This window comes from Ruditapes philippinarum, unplaced genomic scaffold (genome assembly GCF_026571515.1).
Source record: "Ruditapes philippinarum isolate M1 unplaced genomic scaffold, ASM2657151v2 ctg100_1_1_1_1, whole genome shotgun sequence".
Taxonomy (NCBI): domain Eukaryota; kingdom Metazoa; phylum Mollusca; class Bivalvia; order Venerida; family Veneridae; genus Ruditapes; species Ruditapes philippinarum.
The window spans coordinates 182166-206240 of record NW_026860686.1 but is presented as its reverse complement, the minus strand read 5'-3'; the positions used below and the strand labels follow the sequence as shown (position 1 = coordinate 206240).

The window sequence follows — 24075 nt, the reverse complement described above, 5'->3', positions numbered from 1 at the left end:
CTAAATAATGAATTTTTAATGTAATTGGAAGTTTTTTTTAAAACCTTTTTGGGAAAACTCTACATTTTCTGCAATTGGGACCAGGTCTGTTTACAAAATTATTCTAAATTCAGGGATTCAATGTTTTTTAACTATCAAGTTGACATTCAGTCAGCGTGTCACTCTGGCATACATGGCCTTCTCAAAAACAGTTTCAAAAAACGATTTTTCCCTGCTTCAGAATTAACATTATTTTCAATGTGTAAATAATAGTTTCAGGGTTCTCAATCATTTAATCCATGTGTTGTGTTTTTAAAAATTGATAATGGCACAAAATAGAATTTTAAATTAATTCCTACAGTGTATTGATTATAAAACTTACCACCTTGCATAAGAACTAAAAATCTATAATTTTATATATAAGGTTTTTATCGGCTGTACATGCATATTGAATGGTACTTTTTGCATTTTGGATATATAATTAATAAATAAAGCGCTATTTCAATATTGCTAACATATTGTAAATGTCTACAAAAACTCATATAAAACTTTTATTCAATTTTCTTAGTTGACCTCTTTCATACATTTTTCCCATTCCATAAAGGCAGCTACTTCCCAAGAATATAAGAAATTCTCAAAACTGAAAAAAGGGGAAAACATCGCTAAAGGTCCTTTTAGAATTGCTGCTATCAACCACAGTCAGTGAGTGGATTGTATTTGGTCAACTATTTAAATAAATCATTATATGAGTAGTCAAACACAAAATGTCTATCAACTCACTTTTAGACTTAAATGTCTTAAATGTGCATGAAGAAAGATACTTTATGTTGATATTACAAAAGTTTTCATTATTGTTTGATACATAAGTAATATTTTCATGAACTGAATTTGCAGTAAGAAGAAATACTGCATTTACTGTTATGGACACATTAATGATTTTACATACTTTAAATTATCGACAAATTGATATAAAAGAGGCCATTTAAATATTGTTTTTCTATTGTCAATGATTGATCTGAGAATAATATAAAGACTGCAGAATGATATCTGATAAAAGGGCTATAGAATACAGGGCATTTACCCCAAAAATAGTCTGTAATGAATAGACATTATTGCTTAATAAAATGACCCAGATATCGACATATCTTTGAGCCGTGCGTAATCAGTAACTTGTTTTAATTACCTAATTTTGTAATTGATATTGTACATCATGCAAGAAATGAAGGAAGCCAAAAATAAGAACTTCTTATCTTTTCACATGAATAGAGACCTATATTTTTAGTCTTAAACAATTGTTAAGCACAATTGTGATTAAATCTTTTATTTTTATTGACTGTTAAGAATATTAAAATAATAGCTGATAAGAAAATCTTTTCTGAACTTAGTACTGTTTGTTAAAATTATGTTAAAATTATGTAAGATTAAAATTCACACTTATTTCCTTTACCCTTCCATTTCTTTTCATTTTACTGTTGAAGAAAAACTTCTGACATCTTATTAAGATACCAGAACTGATCACATTACGACTAGCATTGACAAACCCCTTGGTCATAATTAAATTTGTTAAGGTTAAATCATTGTTATCATAAATAATTATAAATGTATAAGAAAGTTTGGTTAAGATTTATATTTAAAAATATACAACTACAATGTATGTGCTAACAAATAGAGAAACCTTTTTGGTAGCAGTATATGGCTTGATTAGTCTATTTTCATTTAAGTTAAGATCTTAATAATTTGATATGCTGATGGCAAACATTTGTATAAAGTAAAACTACACTCCAATCTAGTAGAAGATTCTGAAGGCAAAATCTGGTTTTTCTCTGGTGACCTTGACCTTGCATATATTGACCTATTTACATTTTATCATATCTTTGCTGTGTGTGACCTTGACCACAAGAATCTGAATCTTCTGCCAACATACCATCTCACAATGGTGAAATTATGCCCAGTTATATTAAAATCTCTCAATGCATATAGAAGTTTTGCTGTGGACAAGCAAATTCCATTGACCTTTTAGTGTGGCATTTGAACCAGAGACCTTGTTAATAATTTGGCAACAAGTCTCATGGAAGTCAACATTTGTAGTAAGTAATACTTAAATCTCTCCATTCATGTAGAAGATATGTTTCAGATGTTACAGTAACAGTCGACGGTTCAAAAATAAGCCAATCATCTAGTGTGCGCAATCTTGGTGCATTTCTTGACTCGAACATGAGGATGGAACAACATGTAAATAATGTCTGTAGGAACTGTTATGCACAATTAAGACAAATCGGTCACATCAGACCCTATCTTACTGTTAAAGCAACCAAATCTCTAGTAAATTCACTTGTTACTTCTAGGTTAGACTACTGTAATGCACTGTTATATGGAGTCTCTAAGCAGTCAATGACCAAGTTACAACATGTTCAAAATACAGCAGCTAGAATTGTGACCAAAACACTCAAATATGACCACATAACACCTATCTTACGTGAACTTCACTGGCTTCCGGTAGAGTATCGGGTCGAATATAAAATTTTGACTTATACATATAAATCCCTCATCGATCAATCACCAGCCTATATAAAAGACATGATAGACGTGTACATCCCAGTCAGAAATCTGAGGTCCCAGAATAACTCAATGACATTAGTTGTGCCTAAATCTCGGACAGTACGATATGGTGACAGGTGCTTCCAGACAGCCGCAGCGAAATTATGGAACGCGTTACCACCTGACATTAGAGACTGTAATACCTTGCCATGTTTTAAGAGAGCTCTCAAAACACATTATTTCATAAAGTTCTATGGACGTTAGTTCATAAATCAAGTACTACTTTTGCTATATTATCAGTGTTAATTTTAATTGTGCCTTGATTTTAAACTAAATGTGTCTGTATTTCTTACCATCCTTTACTGGTTTTAGATTATCATTATTGTTTAATAGGTTTACTTAATTTATGTTGTACATTATGTCTTATTTATATATGATTATGTTTTATCGGATTTATGTAAAGCACTCTTGAACATTTATTATTTATGAAAAGAGTGCTATAGAAATGTGGTATATAATAATAATAATAAAAAAGATATGCTCTGGAACAGTTAGATGCCGCCATGATAGTCTGCCTAACAGGGACAAAGCCTTCATATGTGTCCGTTTGTTTGTAAACTCCTGATGTCCATTTGTTTTTAATCAGGAGTTTAAAAACTAGCATAGGAGGGTTGTTCAAAATGTAATAGGACAGCAGCTCTACTGTTCACATTTTTAAATTTACGTACACAATTTTACATGAGACAAATATCGGAACATGTTCTTTATATACAGTGAAAAAATCAAAACAAAATGTAAACAAATGAAATTTCTGTGAAATTTTTAAATGACAAGGGGTACGAAACGCGGCGCACGCTAACAATACAATAATTGACGTTCATGACGTCGTAAAATAAATGGAAATTGTAATATTAGCGTCATTCTTTCTGAAAGTAGTCTCCCTAGTCTCTAGGTGAATGAGTCATGTAACTTTTACTTTGCCTCATATGTGGAGATGAAGCAAGAAAAAAAGCGATCACATTCTTGTTCCACTGTTTGAAAAAAACAAAATAAAATAAATGCCCGATAGCCGGCCATTCTCCGGGTTTTCTCGTGTTTTCTCGTAACCTTGGAACTCAATAGGACAGAAAATGTTAAAGCAAAAGCAATTTATTTTATTAATTTACTCATGTCATTGTATGTTTTTAAAACAATATGATTATGTACATAACAATAAAGATATTTCTCAATTGAAAAGTATCATTTTCTACTTAGCACAGTCTATCGTTTAATAAAACAAGTTTTCGGGAAACACTACTAGAGAGTCTAATTATTACCGTTAACTATTACATTTATTTATTGATTACACGTATATCTAGTTAAATACAATAAAATAGTGTTTATAACAAATGTCTTATTTACAATCCTTTGGTTAAAACTGAATAAGTAGACCCGAAGCAGATACAAACAATGATAAACAGTTCGCGTACCGTTTACCGTGGATTCTTTTGTAGCGCTTTTGCAATTGACGTCACTAACGTCCCGTCAATTTTCAACTTTCATCCTCGCCCTTTCTCGTTAGTGATCTTGTATTTGCAGTTTTTGAATTGCTTGTGCCAGCTGAAAACAAGTGTCCTGATGGCAGGATAATTGTCTTTTGTTTATTTAATCATTTTGTTTGTATCAGAATGATTATAGTCAATCTGTTGGCAAAATCTAACGATGGCACACATTTTCTGTTTGTTAACAAATGTCATATTTCTACATCTAACGCTATGACCGCTGCTGTTCAAAACTTAATTAATAGGCCATTTCATGTCCGAATGACGTCAAATTTGGACATAATGTCACATTAATATATTTCAACGTATTGATGGAACACAGGGGAAAACAAATAGTTATTCATGAATAAATTAGAAGTAGAACTTAGCTCCAATAACTATATTTATGTGCTGCGCCGGGTGCGTGTTACCATGGTTTTTCAATAGCAAAGGAAAAGCGCGTTTAGCACAATAGATTAAAACAATTATGTTTGATTTGTAGAAAACATTTTACGATTGCTGTACATATGAAAATATTCTAAATTGAATGAAAGTTGAATACGCAAGACTCCCAGTCCTATTACTTTTTGAACAACCCTCGTACAGGTCAAAATTATGCCAAAAATGGTGAAAATTCAGGATTTGTTTGACATGATCTTAACTCTTATGTAGAACATGGGAGATAATGTACAATCCAGTCTCTAATATGCCTTAAACAAAATGCATATGTGCATATTAATACATATCATAATGCATTATGCCCAGAAATTCCCTTTGGCATTACATACAAATAACAACATAAAACATTGATACTATGGAAGCAGTTTATTTATCAAATTTTCCAGAGGTTCCTTTTCATCCTTGTTTTTTGAAAGGGCAATAAGATGTTAAGATCAAAGGCCATTAGTTAAGTTATTATCAAATTGAAAGCTTTTACACAGCTTCCCATCATAATATTTCTTCAATTATATAATACTAAAGAGATCTTCAGCTGGAAAATAAATCTTTCTCTTTATGTCTCTTACAATAATAATTCTAACAAGAGCTGTCCGTAAGACAGCGCGCTCGACTTTTTTATTGCTTGCCAATAAAAAAAGTTTTTGCAGTAAAAGGCAATACAAGAATCTCTGTATTTTTAAAGTGAACAATGGCCATGAGCATTAAGATATTTAGTGAAGTGCTTGCCTATAATACAAAACATTGACAGTTAAGGGCCATAATTCAAATAAAATCTTTGACAGAATTACCTTCTCCTGGACATGTTTGGGAATCATGATTGTAAACAAGTATTCCAACTTTCAAATTAATATCTCAAACAGTTCAGTCAAAAAGTGGACTGGTACTAAAAACTTAACCAAGATTCTAAGTCGATAAAAGGCCTTAATTTTTAAAACAAATCCTTGACAGAGTTACCTTCTCTTGCGTACAGATGGGGGTAATGATGTGAAATAGCATTAAAAGTTTCAAAGCAATATCTCAAAGGGTTAAGGCAATAAGTGGATTTTACCCATATTCAATGTATTTTCTAAGTCAAAAAGGGGCATAATTCTGTCAAAAACCTTGACAGAGTTATGTCCTCTTGTCTGTTGATGAAGGTCGTGATGGTAAACAAGTATGGTCAGTTTCAAAGCAATACCTCCAATGGTTTTGAAATAAAGTGAGGTGGTACAAAAAACTTAACCAAGCTCAATACACTTTCTAAGTCAAAAAAGGGCCATAATTCTGTCAAAAACCTTGACAGAGTTATGTACTCTTGTCTGTAGATGGAGGTTATGATGGTGAACAAGTATGGTAAGTTTCAAAGCCATACTTGTAATACTTCTGAAATAAAGTGGGGTGGTACGAAAAACTTAACCAAGGTGTGACGCCAACGCCGACGCCGGGGCGAGTAGGATAGCTCCCCTTTTCATAGAAAAGTCGAGCTAAAAATAAATCATGAAAAAAGGAAAATGGATCATACATTTTATAATATTTACATGTATAAACAAAAGTGTATGTTCTGTTCAGCATTAACTGCTCTGAAAAATTTTGTTTGAAAAATTGGAGTTTGAAAAAACAATCTACCATACTTAGTAGGCAACAATTTTAATCAAGATTATATTTCCTCATCTTTGAAAGGCTATTGTTGTAATTAACCCTTATGTCATTTTTTAAAAGTTATACATCTTGAACTAACCTAGGGCTGTCTGGATGAGCGCCCTTTGAATTTGAGAAAAACTATCACTCAAATTCCTCACTTGGGAAAGTGAATAGCTAGTATTTGTTTGAATTTTTTTGAGAAAATTGCATGATTTTAAAGAAAATTTCTATTGGGAAGAGACCTTTATAGGTCTCTGCTATACAAGGTGAAAACCCCTGTCACATGAGTGACCTATACTGCCACCATCTCTGTAACAAAGATTTTATACTAAGGTCCATTTATTATTATTTTTGCTTTGCATATTTTAGTTCAGTTATGATAAAACTTGCTCTGATAATTTCAATTTGATCCTTAATCTAAACAAGTTACTCGCAAATTTTAGCTCTCTTCAAAAATAATGTAATATCATAATTAATCAAAAATAATCTGGTAACCTGGGGATAATCATAAACCCCACCAATTCATTTTGACATAAAACTATTTCAGGAGGCTTTCTAGGTAGATCTGCTCCTTTTTGTTTCCATGAAATATATGTAGGCAGATAGATTATATGTTCAGGGAAATATCCACTGAAAAATAAGGAAATTACAAAAAGCACATGCAACCAATTACATTAATCATCCCTGGAGAGACAACATGTAGTTTTTTCTACCAGATCAGGGGCCAATCACTTGAAATATTTAAAAGATCAAAAAAAAAAAGATAAATAAATAAGTAAATAAATAAATAAATAAAAAGGCAATTATGGTTTACTGTTTAAAAATAATCAAACACTTGAGAGTACAATCATGTACAATTTTATGGTTCTATGTCTACTGCAATAAGCATAATTGTTTTCAGAACCTAAAAAAAGTTACAAGCTATTCAAAATCAGATAAGACAACACTAAATCTTCAATGACGTCATTTTCCTGCTATTTTTTGCAACTTAGATGCATTTTGCACATTTTCATGAGAATATAGAACAGGTTATCTGACTCATTTCAGACGGCATACAAAAGATCTTTTTTAAATGGATTAACCACTTGTAATAAATTTTCCACAAGTAAATAAACTATTACTTATCAGTACTGGAAATTAGTAACAAAAAAATGTTGTAGCTTGAAAACGAATGTTTCCAAGAAGTTTTAAGATATCACCCAGCCATTTATACTTTCATCTTAAATGAGTAATAAAATCTTAGGGAAATTTTCAAAGACCAACCTGTTACCCTATGCAATTATTTAATTGCAATACAATCTTTAAAATGTACCATTTTATGTGATATATTACGATATATCATCTCAAGGTATACATACATAGTACACATACCATGTTTTATTATTATTATCATGATCTGTTTTCTATTATTGTGACTGCCAAATTCAATGAGTTAATGTATAAAATCTTAAAATCTAAAGATGTTTAGGATGAAAAAGTATTGTACTTTTAGAATACATGGGATTAATAATTATACATTTAAATCAATTTTTTATTGTGTGTTTATTCAAATCAAATCAAATCAAAATTTATTTATTGTCGATATGTTACACAACTGTCAAAAATCATTGAAAAATGACATTCAACATTATCGGCCCAGATTTTGTTTTGGTTTCAGGAACAACTTGAAGAATACAGTGTTTTAAGTATGCTTTAAAAACTGGTATTTTAATTTTGAAAAAAAATTCTTCCAAAATACGTATATGAAAGAAGTTGTTTGTATATTTCCTAAAAGATGAATGGTGTATGCACACAAAAAGAAATTTCATTGCTTAACGGTTCAAACCCTTCTTAAAACATCATCATGAGCATAAAATTCAATTTAAATACAATATTCATGAGATATTCCATGTAACTACTCTTTGAAGGTCCTGCCTTATCGAAGTTACCTTTCAAAATTTGATCTTTAATTGATTGATGTTTTTGAGCTTATAAACTAATACTGATAAAAAATTTGAAAATGAACATTTTTGTGGAATTCTCTGATTAACTTCTCATTGATTTGAACATAGATTCAAAGACAGCAATTATCTATTGTTAACAAATATCAAGAGCTAATTATTTTAACTTAACAGTCATGAGTTGAATAATGGTGATCAAATAAATGAAATTTTAAAGAATGTAGTGTCAATATTTTTATATTTTAAAGGCATTTATTTGAAAGAAAGACCTTATAAGGCTACATTAATAATGATATTCTACCACACAGTGACGATGTAGAATAAATGTAACTTTAGTGATTATAGGGCTGAATGGTACAGATACACAGTGCTTCAACAATATATTTTAATATATTATGATTATTATGCTTCATCATTTGTTGAATTTCAGTTTCTCATCTGTCCTTTTTTTCAAATAATGTATCAAAAATAGGCACCCAATGCAATGATTGTCTATAATAGCACCTTTCAATTATAACAACATATTACTTCGTTTAAGTATATGCAATATCAAAAATAGGTACGAGAGTACTCAGAGTACCAATAAGATTATTAAAGACTTTTAAGCTCTTTTATCAGATTTTACAGTATTGTCCAATGATGGTAATATGTTAGTAATTGAATACCTACACCATAAAGATTTGTTTGTATTTTCTAAAAGTTCTGATCATGTTCATTAATCTATTTTTAGAAATATCTATAAATATCACAATTATCTATTGAGTTTCAACTTATCACCCTGTTGACACCCACATATTTATTTCTTGTGAAAATTCTCACCTAAATACTGATAGAGGGAAGATGTATTGTAGGAAGAATTGGAAATGCCTATCATCTGCAGGCTGAATTGAAATATATCTTGCAAGAAAGAAAATGCCAGTGGAATGATGAACAACATAATATTTAGACTGCAGATTTTACCTGTTCGTCTTGACCAACAGCATTGTCCGTGCAAAAACGGCAGCACCATCCTTTATCTTGCATATAAGCAAGGAAGACAAACAACGGCATATAGCCGAGAGTTATCCATGCTTCAACCGGAGTGATCACACCTGGTGTCCAGTACCGAACTACAATCAACATCCAGATATATGCCAACATTGACCAGATTGCTGTCAACAGGAATACCCCAAACTCCCTTATTTGCTTTGTACTATGATTTGGAACAGAGCTAATACACACAGCTGTTATTATAAGCAAATTAAATGCTGCACTTCCAATAATAGTAAAAGTACCCAAGGAATCTTTATGGCTAGTATCCTCCCCTAGTGTTCCAGCAGTCTCAATTGTAGCAAGAAGAATTTCAGGGGCACTACTGCCAAGTGCCATCAGTGTCAAATTTGCCACTGTTTCATTCCATATTCTAACATGAAATTTGACCATTTCACCCCTCTCTTGGTCCCATTTTGCAACTTCTCTTTGTTTACTTGTTAAGGATTCTATTGAACTCATAAATATATCAGATGCAATAGCTATTCCAACAAAAAAGTAGAACATACAAACAAGATATGCAGTCCCTCTAATTCCTTCGTGCCATAAATTCTCTGCAGGCAGAAGGAGCCAACTGGCACATACCTCTTCATTTGGGGAATCTATAAATTCCACAACATAGCCCCGAGAAAAGTTAGTAAAGTGTTTGTATGTCATTCTTGCAATAAACTTTGTTTACCCTAATAATCCAAAATTAACTTGCTCCTGTTTCATTCTACCTTAACACAAACCTTCAACAATGATTAATTTAATCTAAGTGATACATTATTCCCTATTATGTATCACGATATTCTCAAAATAACTCAATAGTAATCTTTAAAATATTTATACCAGCCATAATTTTAAACGATTTTTTTGTTAATTGTTAAAATTGCTGTCAAGATTTATTAGACCTCCTGCTCTTGTAGTAAGTTTCCCAACAACATAGTGTAGATGTAACCTGCAGATAAAAACTATTGTTATATCCACCACAGCACTGCTACAGGTAAGTCTTCCTTCACATTTTTCATCATTTTCAGAGAAGCTTGCATTTTGAAGTGTCTGTAGTTTGGAACTAAGTCGGAAATGAGGTTCTATTTATATATATCTATACGGAACACTTTACATACATATCATTATAAAGATAATTACATATCTCTATGATTTAAATCTCCGTAAATCCACATAACCCATTTGGCAAGAGGCTCATCCATACACTGAGCCTTTTATGAGCTAGGTCTCTATGACAAGACAATTATGACATCTATTTAAAGGAGAACCATTATCACCTTACAAGACACAGCCTTCTAGATTCTAAATGGAGTAACTTAATAAACTTGCCTACCATCTTGATATAAGGTACCACTGTGTATTAGTAATGACTATTCCAATAATCATAAGAGAGTAAAGTCTAGAATCTAGAATCTTAACTCCTTATAATTCAATGAAAATATCCAAGATGCAAACAATAAGAATCTTTATGTATTCAAATCAAAGCATATATTCTTTAAGACAGTTCTCCTTTAAGTAAATAAATGTTTAAAAACATTTGAAACCATTGAGAACAAGGTCCTACTAACTGTTGAACAATGACTTAATTAGTTAATGCAGTGTTGAAACGGCTAACTGAACGAATTAAAAGCAATTAAACCTCCCGAAGAACAAAAGCTTCCGAAATCCAATCAAGTAAATCAATAGCTGGCTACTCAAGATCTCAGGAGAGATCTATAAAAACTTAATATACCCTGCAGTTTTATATACCAACAATTAGCCTGTTCATCAGATATTAAAGATTACCGTTATTATAATAGGCTACCTGGCTTCAAACAGGTACTAGTCTTAATTGTACTGTACTTTCATTATTCACAAAGACGGGCATCTGGCTAGTCACTGGTTAAGAGAGTTAGCCTGAATAATAAAGGATAAGGAAAACTTTTATCAAGCTCCACCAAACTTAATAAATAAGAAGGAACAAGTTAAAATGATTGCAGAAAGAAAGTAATTTATAGTACTGCCTACATGCAGATGCACACTGGCTCACTCCAGGGTCAGCCTTAAAATTATCTTTGTTCCATTGCTAATTTGGGAAGGTTAAGATGGTAGGTGATTTTTTTTTTTTTTAATATCCAAGATATTTTTTATTGAACATAATTATTATTTATATTCTGAATTACATGTATTTCAGACAAAAAAGAAGTTTAGCTCTGTTTGAAGTTGAGAACCAAAGTTTCTAATTTTTTTTCTCCTCAAAATTTATCAGTTTTACAATACAGAAATAAAGATTTGAATCTTATTTATTTACTTTGCTTCTATGTTAAGTGAAAGAAACAAAAACAATAATATTTTTTTGTTGGGTTTTATGTTGCAACAACAGGTATAGGTCATATGGAGACTTTCCAGTTTTACTGGTGGAGGAAGATCTCAGGTGCCCTTTTGTGCATTATTTCAGGCACAAACTTGCACCTACATTATGTAAGCTTGCTGGATAGCTTCCTCAGTCACTGTGAAAGAATCCAAAGTCCCTGTTGAGATTCAAACCTAGTGGTGTGGGGCTAGTGGTTTGAAGTCAACAACATTAACCACTTGGCAAACTCCTGCTTGTTTGGCAATAAATTTTTTTGGGAGGCAATGATTTTTGTGAAATCAAATTCCAACAGCTGAAAACGTTTTATAAAATTTTCAATATGAATGCATGGTATATAGCAGAGGACAGCTTTCTGTCTTTGAGTCAATTAAATATATCAACTAGGTGATATAAATCAGCTACTGTCAAGTCATACTATGGTGCTTGTGAAGAAGTGCACAATGCATTTAAGGGGAAAAATATAGCATTTTTAGGGGAAAATATACCTATTTTGGGTTAGTGGAAACAGATTATAAATCAATATAAAATACAGGGAAAAAATCACTGAGGATTAAGAATATTTAAGGCTTTACTTGGTTTCCCACCTAATCTGAGGGTACACACAAACCTTTACTGATAAAACCTTTGAAAGTAAGTGCATCAGGCTGACAATTTTATTCAACAAGAGCTGTCCGTAAGACAGCGCGCTCGACTTTTTTATTGCTTGCCAATAAAAAAAGTTTTTGCAGTAAAAGGCAATACAAGAATCTCTGTATTTTTAAAGTGAACAATGGCCATGAGCATTAAGATATTTAGTGAAGAATTATTTTACTGAATTGAATATTACAGCAATGTTTATATGACATAATTTATGGTAAAGTGAACAAGTGGATAGGAATGAATTTTTTTAGATTTTTTAAGTTTTTTAGTGCTTGCCTATAATACAAAACATTGACAGTTAAGGGCCATAATTCAAATAAAATCTTTGACAGAATTACCTTCTCCTGGACATGTTTGGGAATCATGATTGTAAACAAGTATTCCAACTTTCAAATTAATATCTCAAACAGTTCAGTCAAAAAGTGGACTGGTACTAAAAACTTAACCAAGATTCTAAGTCGATAAAAGGCCTTAATTTTTAAAACAAATCCTTGACAGAGTTACCTTCTCTTGCGTACAGATGGGGGTAATGATGTGAAATAGCATTAAAAGTTTCAAAGCAATATCTCAAAGGGTTAAGGCAATAAGTGGATTTTACCCATATTCAATGTATTTTCTAAGTCAAAAAGGGGCATAATTCTGTCAAAAACCTTGACAGAGTTATGTCCTCTTGTCTGTTGATGAAGGTCGTGATGGTAAACAAGTATGGTCAGTTTCAAAGCAATACCTCCAATGGTTTTGAAATAAAGTGAGGTGGTACAAAAAACTTAACCAAGCTCAATACACTTTCTAAGTCAAAAAAGGGCCATAATTCTGTCAAAAACCTTGACAGAGTTATGTACTCTTGTCTGTAGATGGAGGTTATGATGGTGAACAAGTATGGTAAGTTTCAAAGCCATACTTGTAATACTTCTGAAATAAAGTGGGGTGGTAAGAAAAACTTAACCAAGGTGTGACGCCAACGCCGGGGCGAGTAGGATAGCTCCCCTTTTCATAGAAAAGTCGAGCTAAAAAGTAGAACACTGAAAAGGTTGTTTTCTTGGAAAAACCCACTTTTGCACAGTTCCTGATAACAAATATTAATAAACTTACATTTAGAAAAAGAAATAAGCTTTGATTTTTGAATTATTTGTAAATGTAATTCAACCTGATTAAAATCAGCTCTTAAATGACACTATGGCCTATTCACTGACAGTCACTTATAGGTCACTTTCTAGTGACATTTCAATAACCCAATGAAGAGCTAGCTTTCACATATTTATCCAGTTGTGTGTGTGATTTCAATGAAAATTTTCAAGATATTACAGATATTACATTGAAACAACTCCAATAAACCAATAAAATAAAATACTCTAATTAAGTTTATATGAATTTATTTTAGCTTGATTGTGTTGGAAGCTATAAGCTTATTGAAATACTCTCAAATACTCTAATTTGACACAGATAGTGAATTCAAATGTTATATCTATTGCTTTTTTGTATGGTGCCTTTTCAACTGCAAAAGCAGATGATATTGTCCAATGCCCCTGTTTGGGACAATTTATTCAGTTGACTAAAACTATATCTATATTAAAATCTATTAAAGGTGAATATAAGAGTAAGTTACACTAAGATCTGCAGACCTGAACTTTTGTCGAATTGAGTATAATTGATATTCAGTCAATCTGAACATTCTATTGTACTGAAATATTGGGCTTGTTTTATAACCATTCATTGTTTTAACTCATATTATATTCAATTCATATCAGTCATTCTCCTACATACATCTTTCATTATCATTAACTTGTCTTTAAAAACAATTTAACCAAAGATGTTATATATTTTTCTGTATATGAAATGAAGGTTCCCCTTTAATATGCTCTCATGTAAATCAATTAATTATCAGAAAATGGTAAACTTTTGCAGACTCAAGACTCCTCAGTTACATTTCCTTATCTTCATGACTGGGAAAACTGCACATTAATTAAAACTGCAAATATCATTATCATGCAATATTTCATAATCTGCAGTCATTAAATAAACATTGTAAATGATAATGAAAAATTACTTGAGAGCAGTTTTCATTAAACCTATGACAGGAGACAACTGATTGATTTTACATTAAGATAAACCATATTGTATTGATTAGGCAGTAAATGGAAAGGCATTGAACGAGGGTATCATTTGTTTTCTTCTCTCATAATGAAGTTTATTGTCTTATTATGTTTTTAAGGGAAAGAAAATCAGTACAATTAAAGACATAGAGTACAAACACAAAGGTTTTTCAATATCAGTAAACTGTTTTAAGTTTTAATACAGTTAGGGATGTATTGATCCATTTAAAATGAAAGTAAATTTTAGTTTATTTTCTTTTTTTTTATGGAATTTACCATTTCCAATTGCTCAACAATCCTGTTCTTCTTCAAAATGGTGTCAACATTAACACTTTCAAAATTAACAATATGGCTGCTGTTGTGAAGAAAACTGTTCCAAGTCACCTAATTATGACTCACAAAACTTTGACAGACTCAGACAAAATCCAAAAAGAGTTTTTAACACTGTATATAATTACATCAGTTAAAAGTCAATAAAGAATTGGCATATTTTATCCTTTTCTATAATACAGTTATCAGAAATAGTGAGACAAATTTACATGGATATTGATGAGTGAATTATCTTCGAGACAATTACATTATTTTCAAAGATTTTTAAATAAATATTCATTTATATGATGAAACTCATAAAGCAACAGTAGATTGTTTGATCGAAAGACTTTTCTTCAAATTTTGTATAACTATATCAAATTAAACTGAAACATAACAACTATCAAACAAATAATTTCTTCAATTCATTTCTATGTACCGAAGCAGTTCTAAAAATCTTATTCTTGTACATTTTTGTAACCATGCACAGATGTGAAATTCTTACAAAAATATTTGGCTGTTGTACACCTATAGAGTAATAAAAGTCTAGTTGGTAATATTGCAAAATACAATATTACAAAAATATAATTTGTATGTCAGCTATAAGAAACACCCTGCTTGTGAATGTCTTCACACAAAATTAAATGAAGGAATGACTTCACATAAGAATAGGAAATTCCCCGAGTATCTTTACAATGGTTACATGTCTTCTATCACAGAAAGTGATAGCATCTTATCATTATCTTGTTATACATTTATAAAACTTCATCATCCATGAAAATGATACCATACTAATTTTATACTTAAGCCTATATGATACAAAAACTAATTATTTATCAGGGGGTTTGTTTGCATGCTTGTTTTTGATGGATTTTAAGTTGCACCTTCACTGTATAAATCATATGGTGACTTTCCAGTTTTATGGGTGAAGGAAGACCTTAGGCTCCCCTTTTGTGTATTATTTCAGGCATGAGTTGGTAAGAGTAGAACCACCAATAATTCTTGAATAATAAGGTGAAACATTTTCTTCATATTATTACTTTTGTTTAATAATTTTTATACCTTAGCAACAGTAGGGTGCAATAGAACAGCGTTATACGAAAATCGGCACCGAAAGTAATCTCGGCCTGAAAAAATAGTGTTAATGATCTCCCTTATTTTGTCTTGTTATTATTGTAATGTACAGTGTTTAGTCTTTCTTACTAAATAACAGAAAGGTGTTCAAATATGGTTGATGTTTTTCTAAACAAACCTTTAAACTTCTGTAATCATGTCTCTGTCTTTGGGACATGAAATATAGACTGCTAAGACTTTTTTCAGGTTTAAAAATTCCTGTGAATCAGGGATTTAATTTGTCAAAACATTAAAATACTTACATCATCTTCTCCTTGATCAACCTTGCTCTTTTTCATCCACCATCCATTATCCTGGCAATAGGCCATCCCAACAAAGAGAGGCATGTGTAACAATGTGATCCAGGCTTCCCATGGAGTTATCTCATCAGGTGTCCAGTACTTTACTGTAATCAACATCCAAATATATGCCCAAATAGAAAATATTGCTGTTAAAATAAATACACCAAATTCACGAATGAACTTCACATCAGGTTTAGGAACTGCAACAATACATAAAGCAGTAATAATGAGCAAATTAAAGGCAGCACTTCCTATAATGGTGAAAGTGCCTAAAGAATCTTCGTGCGAGGTATCTTTCCCAAGTTGACTTGCAGTTTCTATAGTTGCTAACAATATTTCTGGTGCGCTACTCCCTAATGCCATTAATGTTAAATTCGCCACTGTCTCATTCCAGATTAGAACTTCTTGTTCATGTTTTATATTCTTCTCTTTGTCCCATCTCACTATAGTTCTTTTTTTACTTGTTATAGTTTCAATAGCACTCATAAAGATATCCGATGCAATAGCAATACCAACAAAAAAGTAAGCTATAGCAAGAATATACAGAAACCCACGTAAAGCCGGGTGCCAGAGATTCTCTGCTGGCAGAAGGAGCCAGCTTTCACATGGATCTGTGCCAATGTCCAACTCCTCAACCACATAGCCCCTATCATACTGTGTCTTTACTGTGTAGCTCATGACTACCTTTTTATCTACCTATCTGAATATCATCCTGTCACTCTGAAAATACACAATCAAAATAAATATAATTCAAAATATCATACAAATTTATTATTATTAACTAAATAACAATAATTAAATTAAAATATCCAATCAGCAACAATGAAAAAATTTACAAGACATTTTATTTCATTTCCCCAAGAATTAACAATTTCAAATTAATTATTGTGATATATACATATCAAAGTATAACTTGATGCAAAATAAGTTAAATTTGATACAAAAAAAAACCCAAACAAAAACAAAAACCACCAAACTTTTTCACTGTTTTACTGTATTTTTACACATACAATTTTAAGGTTCCAATATGTCATCAATAATAAAAACTTTGCACACATGGAATAGTAAATGTGAAAATTCTGCTAATAATTCATTTCAATAGAAAGACTCTATAAGTATTCATTCCAAAATCAAAAATAAATATTTCAAACATTTGCCCTCAAAATACTTTTATAACTCCATCTATTTGCAAATGAGTATCCAAGCTCTTTGTTCCTGAATGCAAGTCTTTTGATAGTATCACTGACTTCAGTACATAGGAAAGCTCTCTGCTCCCAAACATCCTGATTTTATCATCCAAGAAATACAACTTCACATAACAAAGCTTCTTTCGATTGAATCAAAACTGAGAAACCAATTAATCAAAACAATAAACAACACAGATCAATTGTGAGGTTTTCTGCCCACTGCTTTATTTGAATCAAAGAGTAATATTTTTTCCAACTCTATGGAAGTAAACAAACAAAATTTAAAAACACTGAGACCAAATTTAAGTTGTTGGTTGTCAATAGATTATACAACATTAACTAAAACAAGACTTGTCAACTCAAAATTGACATGTTTCCAGTGGGAGCAAAATCATCGAACAATAGCATTAATTCATTATACAAAATTACATTCACTTTCCTAGACATTGTTTAGTAATTGTCAGTTTCCGTGAATAATTATGATCTCAACATTTGCTTTAATTTTCAATCCTTCATACTTAGAATAAAGGCTTTATGGGTTAGTATGTGTTATTCACAGCAGTAGGAGTCAGGTGCCTCTGAAATAAAGTAATGGTGCCTTAGTCAGCACTGCTGCATAAAGATTTTCCCACTTTTACCCTTGTGGCCAAATTGTTAAGCTCATTAGATCAACATTAGCAGTTGTTGTAGAGGCCATCCAATTCTTGTATAGATTAAACAGGGAGATCACAACAGCTCACTTTGAGCATATTGTGCTGAGGTGAGCTAAAAGCAGAAACATCCAAGCAAAGCTATAGTAAAAGTAGTAAAATATAGCACATTGATAGCAAGTCCTAACTGACATGTCATTTACCGTATAATACGTATAATATGGTATGACGCAAAAATCCAAGAAAAGTAGGACTGAAAAACCCCCTTCCTGGTAAATGGGATTTAATAAGGCAATGTTAATGATACAGGGCTTAACAACATATTTCTTGTAGAAATCAATGTTATTATACATATTTATACACATTCATAACCATGCAAATATATGCTAAGTGCAAAGTTACTTGTTCAGAGCCAAGATTACCTTTTTCTTAGACTTTTGGTTGAAGCTCAGTGGGTCATTTAAAATATCTATTATAACTACATAGAAGTGAGTTTAGGAATTAAATTATTCTGCTCATTCTTTACAGGGCAAGAAGTTCGTTCTTTGAAGAGGCTGAATATCAGCAGCTTTTCCAACAAAACTGAGTCCAACATAAATTCCTTGTGAAATATAGAACCAAAATTAACAGCCAAAAGGGAAAAAATTAACTAGATTTCTTCACAACATCAACGAAAACATAAAATTAAATTAAGCATTTGTAAATATTTGCCTAGAGGAACAGCATACATTTTCACTGCCCCATTTGGCATGACACAATAGATATATCCCCTTCCAGGTGCAAGCATATTGATTGCATGTACTTCATTTCCTTCTGAGACACAACACTTTTTTCAGGTTTGGAAGCTTCAAATGAATCACGAAAAACCAAATTCCAAAGCTATAAATTAGATGACCTTAAAAAGGTGAAAATCTGAAAAAATCTACCTATAGATGAAAGAATTATTGTGACATTAATAAAATTTAAAATTGGAAAATTATTTTGATGGATGCATAAGTATGCTGTTGAAGAAAGTTCTTTTACTGTGCTGTTTTATTTTGTAAATTTATGTTAAATTTATGTGCAGTACTGTTTAAGGCTTCTCTGACAATGATTTAAAATTCTCTGGACGATTTATATCCAATAAAAATAATAGAAAAATGCTATTGTAAAAAAATTGTATGGAGCTATATGCTTCATTGCATGAATGAATGAATGAATGAATGGCAATGAATTAAATAGATTTTTTTCTTTATGAAAACAGTGTATGTTTTTTTTTTTTTCAAAATTAATTACTGAGAGTGAGTAACCTTTTTGATTTAAACTTATTGACAATCATCATCCTTTTTACCTGGCAATGAAACAGGTTGTTTTCACCATATTAGTGAAAATTGCACTTTTTTACTCAATAAAAAGCTTGAGGCTCTTTTCCCAAAAATATTGTTTTGGTTTTGCATCATCTTTTTATAATATTATCTATTCTAAGATGTATCCAGAGCCGCATCAAGCTCACTTAATGCTAAGCTGCTTACCCTGTCCTACACTGTATGGTGTTGAAAGGCATGCCCTTTCAATACCTTGAAAATCAAAAAATACTTGTAGTGTCTTTGCAAATCTGATGTCTGAGAGAATAAATGCTATACATTTTTTAACTTGAACAAAAAAACTAAAAGAAAAGCAAAACAAACAAACGAACAAAAAAAGTATTTAGATAATCACACCAGACAACAATTTTAATGGCTATTTCACAATTTGGCACTAACATTTTACAAGAATAGTCAAGGATATGAGAATCTGCTTTTGGTATTCCAATAAAGTTTTGTTGAAATCCAGTAAGCAGTAACTGTTGCTGAGAAAAAGTTTAGAAATAAATATTACTCTCTGTATACAAAATACAAAACTTATCAGGGACCATAACTTTTAGTTGAATGGTCCTACCAGAGCATGCAAATGATTATATTTATCTCTTTTTGGCACAAAGTTGTGTTGAAATCAAGTCAGTAGTTGCTGAGATATAGAATAAATTTCAGACTGTGAGATAATGCCAAACCAATATCCCTCTAAAATTGCCATTGGCAGGGGATAACAAACTCTGTTATTGACTAAATTTGTTATATTCTTTTTTCACAGTTTCTGATTTCTCATACTTAGTAATGACATTCTCAGCACACAGATTGTGCAAGGGGAAAAACTCAGAGACTAACAAGATTACCTGTCTGGCAAATATGGGAAAATGACTAGCAAATAGCCCATAGATTTATTGGCAGTCAAGGTGAAAACATATATGTAGCCTGCCCTAAGGCAAAACACTCTTACAAAAAAGAAAACTTTTCAGTTAAAATGTTAAAGAAAGAGAAGTTGGTATGGATGTAATTGCAAGTTTGAATTTCTTTTGTTTTTATGTTCTGCATAAAACTATTTCTATCAATAATATAAATTTGTGAATGAGACACCATTCAATCATTAATAATCTAACAAAATAGTAGTAAGTACCTACTAAATCATAGTGTATCCTGAAATAAATATTCATAGAATCCCAAAGGCTCAAATAATAAAAAATATGACTTGAAACAGACTATTGCATGCTTAATGAAAAAAATAAACTTCTTTTTTTGTAGAAACCTTTTAGCACCAAGCCTATTAGGTCACATTAAACAGTTGGGCAAGAGCTATATTCTGAACAAAAAATATGGTTAATTATTTTTGTGAAAAGAAGGACTCAGAAAGTGTGTTACCTAAATAAATCACTGCTGTCAAAATGGATGTTGATTTAGGACAAACTGTCTAACCACCATTATGTGCACTTAAACCTTATACTAAATTGTCTGTTTTACTAGGGAATAGAAAATGGCATTTTTCCCCTATATTTCCATGTACAATTTGTTGCCGCTTCTCCAACAGGACACTGGAAAATCACTTAAGTACAATAATTCAATAATCATATAGTTGATGTATTTACATTTAGCAAAGGAAAACTAGAAATAAAGCTGGGCTAGTGATTTAGGGCTAAGACCCTAGTATGTAACCATTTTTTATAGATCATGCTCTGTTTGGTGTAAGCAAGACAACTTGCTGGAAAAGTCAGCTTACGATAGGGCAAATAGTTCCAACAGTCCTGCTTTTACAAAACTATTTATTATGCATCAGCTCTCTGCACTTTGCTACTGTACTGGTAAGTGGAAGTTATCAATGTGGGGGTAGGGGAGGATTTGGGGTATGTGTTGTATACATATTTTTACTTATTTATTACACTTTATATAAAACAGTTTGTACTAGTCACGTTCTTTAAGATTAAAAATGCAAAATTGAAGAAATGAACAATGATGATCAAGATTGGCCATTTAATTGATTTAATTTATGCTAAGTTCACAATATTTTCCCACATTTTATTTCATCTAAAAGCAGTGCAAAAATGTGTATCTTTCTATGAGTATTAGAGAGATAAAAGACATATTCATGTTCCTTAATGTTCTGAAATGAACAGTAAAGTAACAGATAGCCTTGGGTATGTAAAAGAACATGCTCACAGACCTGGGCATTCATTTCATGCTCCCTTACATATGTCAAATTGAACAATGCTTAAACAGCTTACAGTCTCAATTGTTTGTGCTAGTTGAGTTGTCATCACATGAAATCATGAACATAATTTTACCATGTCGGGGAATATAAGAAAATATATCTTAACCTTTTCCCCCCCTTTTTTTTTGAAGCCTCAAACAGTGAAAAAATACCCCATTAACAGTATTAAGGCCCCAAACACTGTTTTTTTCGATAAAGAAATGTTGTTAAAAAAGTGATTACTTTTTCGGCGCGTCCCCCCATCAAAATGATACACCAGGGGGTTGCCAGAAGGGGGATGTGCCCCCATCTGTTTGGGGGGTTTGAAGGGGGGCAGTAGTTCTCCTCATTGTCAAGAAAATTTTGGATATGTGACAGGCTAACAGGTCGATGTTAAGGTAACGTGTAACCAACGCTGACTTGAGAAGTTGCAGCACTTTGAAATCAGTTTTGATGGAAAAAAACAATGCAAAATAGTGATTTTTCGCAATTTTGAGACGTCCCCCCGCAACAGTAATGGTAACAGGAAATTTAAGATTCAGCATGCTGTTACAGAGGTTATGGGTCAGTCAACATTTGTGCAAAGTTTCATCAGTATTGAAGTATTTTTTATAGTTTTATAGCAGTTTGAACTTGTAACATGAGGCTTTTCAATAAAAATGGCCATTTTTCACAATATGCTCATGTGGTAAAAGGTTAAGATAGATGAAAATCCCTTAAGGAAAAAAATAGTCGTGAGAAACAAAAATATAAGCAAAATTTATAAGGGGGCACAATTTTAAAAATAAATTCTACTTTTAAATATGAGATGAATCTATTAAATATTCAAATAAACTTTATCATACAGTATGTTCAAATAATAACTGTAATATACAAAACGAAGAAAAAATTTAAATCAAAACAATTTTCTAAGGAAAATTCTAATTCTAATGCGGAGATGACTATGAAAATATGAATATGGGAGCTAGGTCACATATGGTGTTGGGGAAGGTAACAGTCAAAGGTAAATCCCTATAGGACTCCTAACTTTAAGGGGGAAATCATTCTAGAAATATAGGTGATACAGTCATGAACCTTATCACATAATTATGAAAGAAGAGCTGTTATTGATTCTGGTCAAAGAATAACAACAATATCTAGATATCAAATGACAAATAATGATGATACATCTATTTCAAGTTTGTTGTAAATATCTCAAGAAATTTGTTTGTTTGTTTAATGATTGGGTTTTACGTCACACCGACACAGTGAAGGTCATATGGTGACGTTCCATCTTTACTGTTGGTACCCTTCCGTGCATTATTTCAGGCACATCTCAAGAAATAACGAAGTTAATAAATATTTCATTGAATAAAAACAGGCTACTAAAATCTGCATACAAACACTGACCTATCCTTTACTTCTATATAAAAGTGTTGTTGGGCAAATAAAGGGCAATATACATCCTTATTAATTTTGATAAAAAAAGAAAGTAAAGTGGCTCAGATATAGAACACACTTGGTTACAAAATAGGTTCTTTTTCTCCCCATGTATTTTATATAATTAAATATTTGTTGATAGCATACTTGCTATAGATTTAAGAAATCCTCATATTCATGTCCAAAACAAGCATTTAACATTTACAGCAAATTGTGAACATTTCCATATTCTTTTAAGTCCAGGAACTATAATTACATTAACTTTGAGGTAAGAACAAATAAAGTGTTGTTATAAATTGCATATTAATTCTTATGAAAACAAGACAGAACAGAATTAAGTGAATTATCAAAACGATTTCAGAAAAACTCACCCAAGAGTATATCCAGCTTTTATATTTTCTTAGTATTTTCCAAAAATTTAGAATTATGAAAGATACAAACACAATAGGGTGAGAAAAATATATTTGTGTCCACTTCATATGATTTAATATAGAATGTATACACTAGCCATTGGTCAATAACTTTCAGGTTGTCTGGTTTCTGACACCTTAGCAATCTTTTTGCTAGATTTTTTCTCCTGTATATCACTTATTTCTAATTAAATGTCAGCCAATTGATTCCTTTTCAGGATATATCCAACAATTTCATTACTACATGATGATATTACTGCTTGCACAACAATATACTGTTATGTTTTAATAGTACCGATTGAAGAACATTTAATCAAATTACTCAAAGAATACTGTCAGCAAGAATCTACTGATAAAAGATGTATCAGAACTTATTCTTTTTATGCTACTGTACATCACCCATGAAGACTATCATAAAATCTATGTATAAAAGAATGTTTTATTTCAATCAATTGAAGGTTACTGGTTTATATGTTAACAGCCTTTAGTTGTTATTCTTACATCTCACAGCCAAATATAATTATCGGCTATTTCTAAGCTATTATCATGACTTCTTGTCATGCTAATTAGAATACCATCCTATAATATTATTAAAACTAGAGTTATCGCTAAAGGTGATTCATACCCACACCCGCTACCTTTAAACTTTTTGAAAAAATAAGTGGTCTAAAGCAAATTTTAACTTTACCTATATTTTATGGTGATTTATCTGTGTGACAATATTTATTACATTTAACTTTAATTGCTTTAACCATTCTGTAAACCATTATGTTTGAAAAAAAAAGAAAAAAAAAAGAAAAAGAAAAAACTATGAAAACTATTCATTTTTAGTAACAGTGACCTTGACCTTGGGGTCCAACAGCGATCCAAAGCTTTCCTGGGTCTCTTCATAAACTTGCTATAACAGTGCCAAATTTAATGACAATACATCTATCGTCACTCTAGTTATCTTCCAGAAACCATTTTTCTATTTATAGTGACAGTGAC

At 31.4% G+C, this 24075-nt stretch overlaps 1 protein-coding gene across 16 annotated transcripts in view; it reads right to left on the bottom strand.

Moving 5' to 3' along the window:
• The window catches only part of LOC132713057 (sodium/calcium exchanger 3-like), a 128862-nt gene that overhangs the window by 70495 nt on the left and 34292 nt on the right, over positions 1–24075 (bottom strand). For 5 of the 16 annotated variants that reach the window (XM_060695506.1, XM_060695513.1, XM_060695516.1 and 2 more), the window contains exon 1: positions 9017–10285. In XM_060695506.1, the coding sequence (XP_060551489.1) occupies positions 9017–9742 (726 nt within the window). In that variant the 5' untranslated portion in view covers positions 9743–10285. Of the gene's footprint in view, positions 1–9016; positions 10287–15846; positions 16606–24075 lie in introns of those variants that run through there. The other 11 variants (XM_060695509.1, XM_060695512.1, XM_060695521.1 and 8 more) reach the window with 4 other exon arrangements.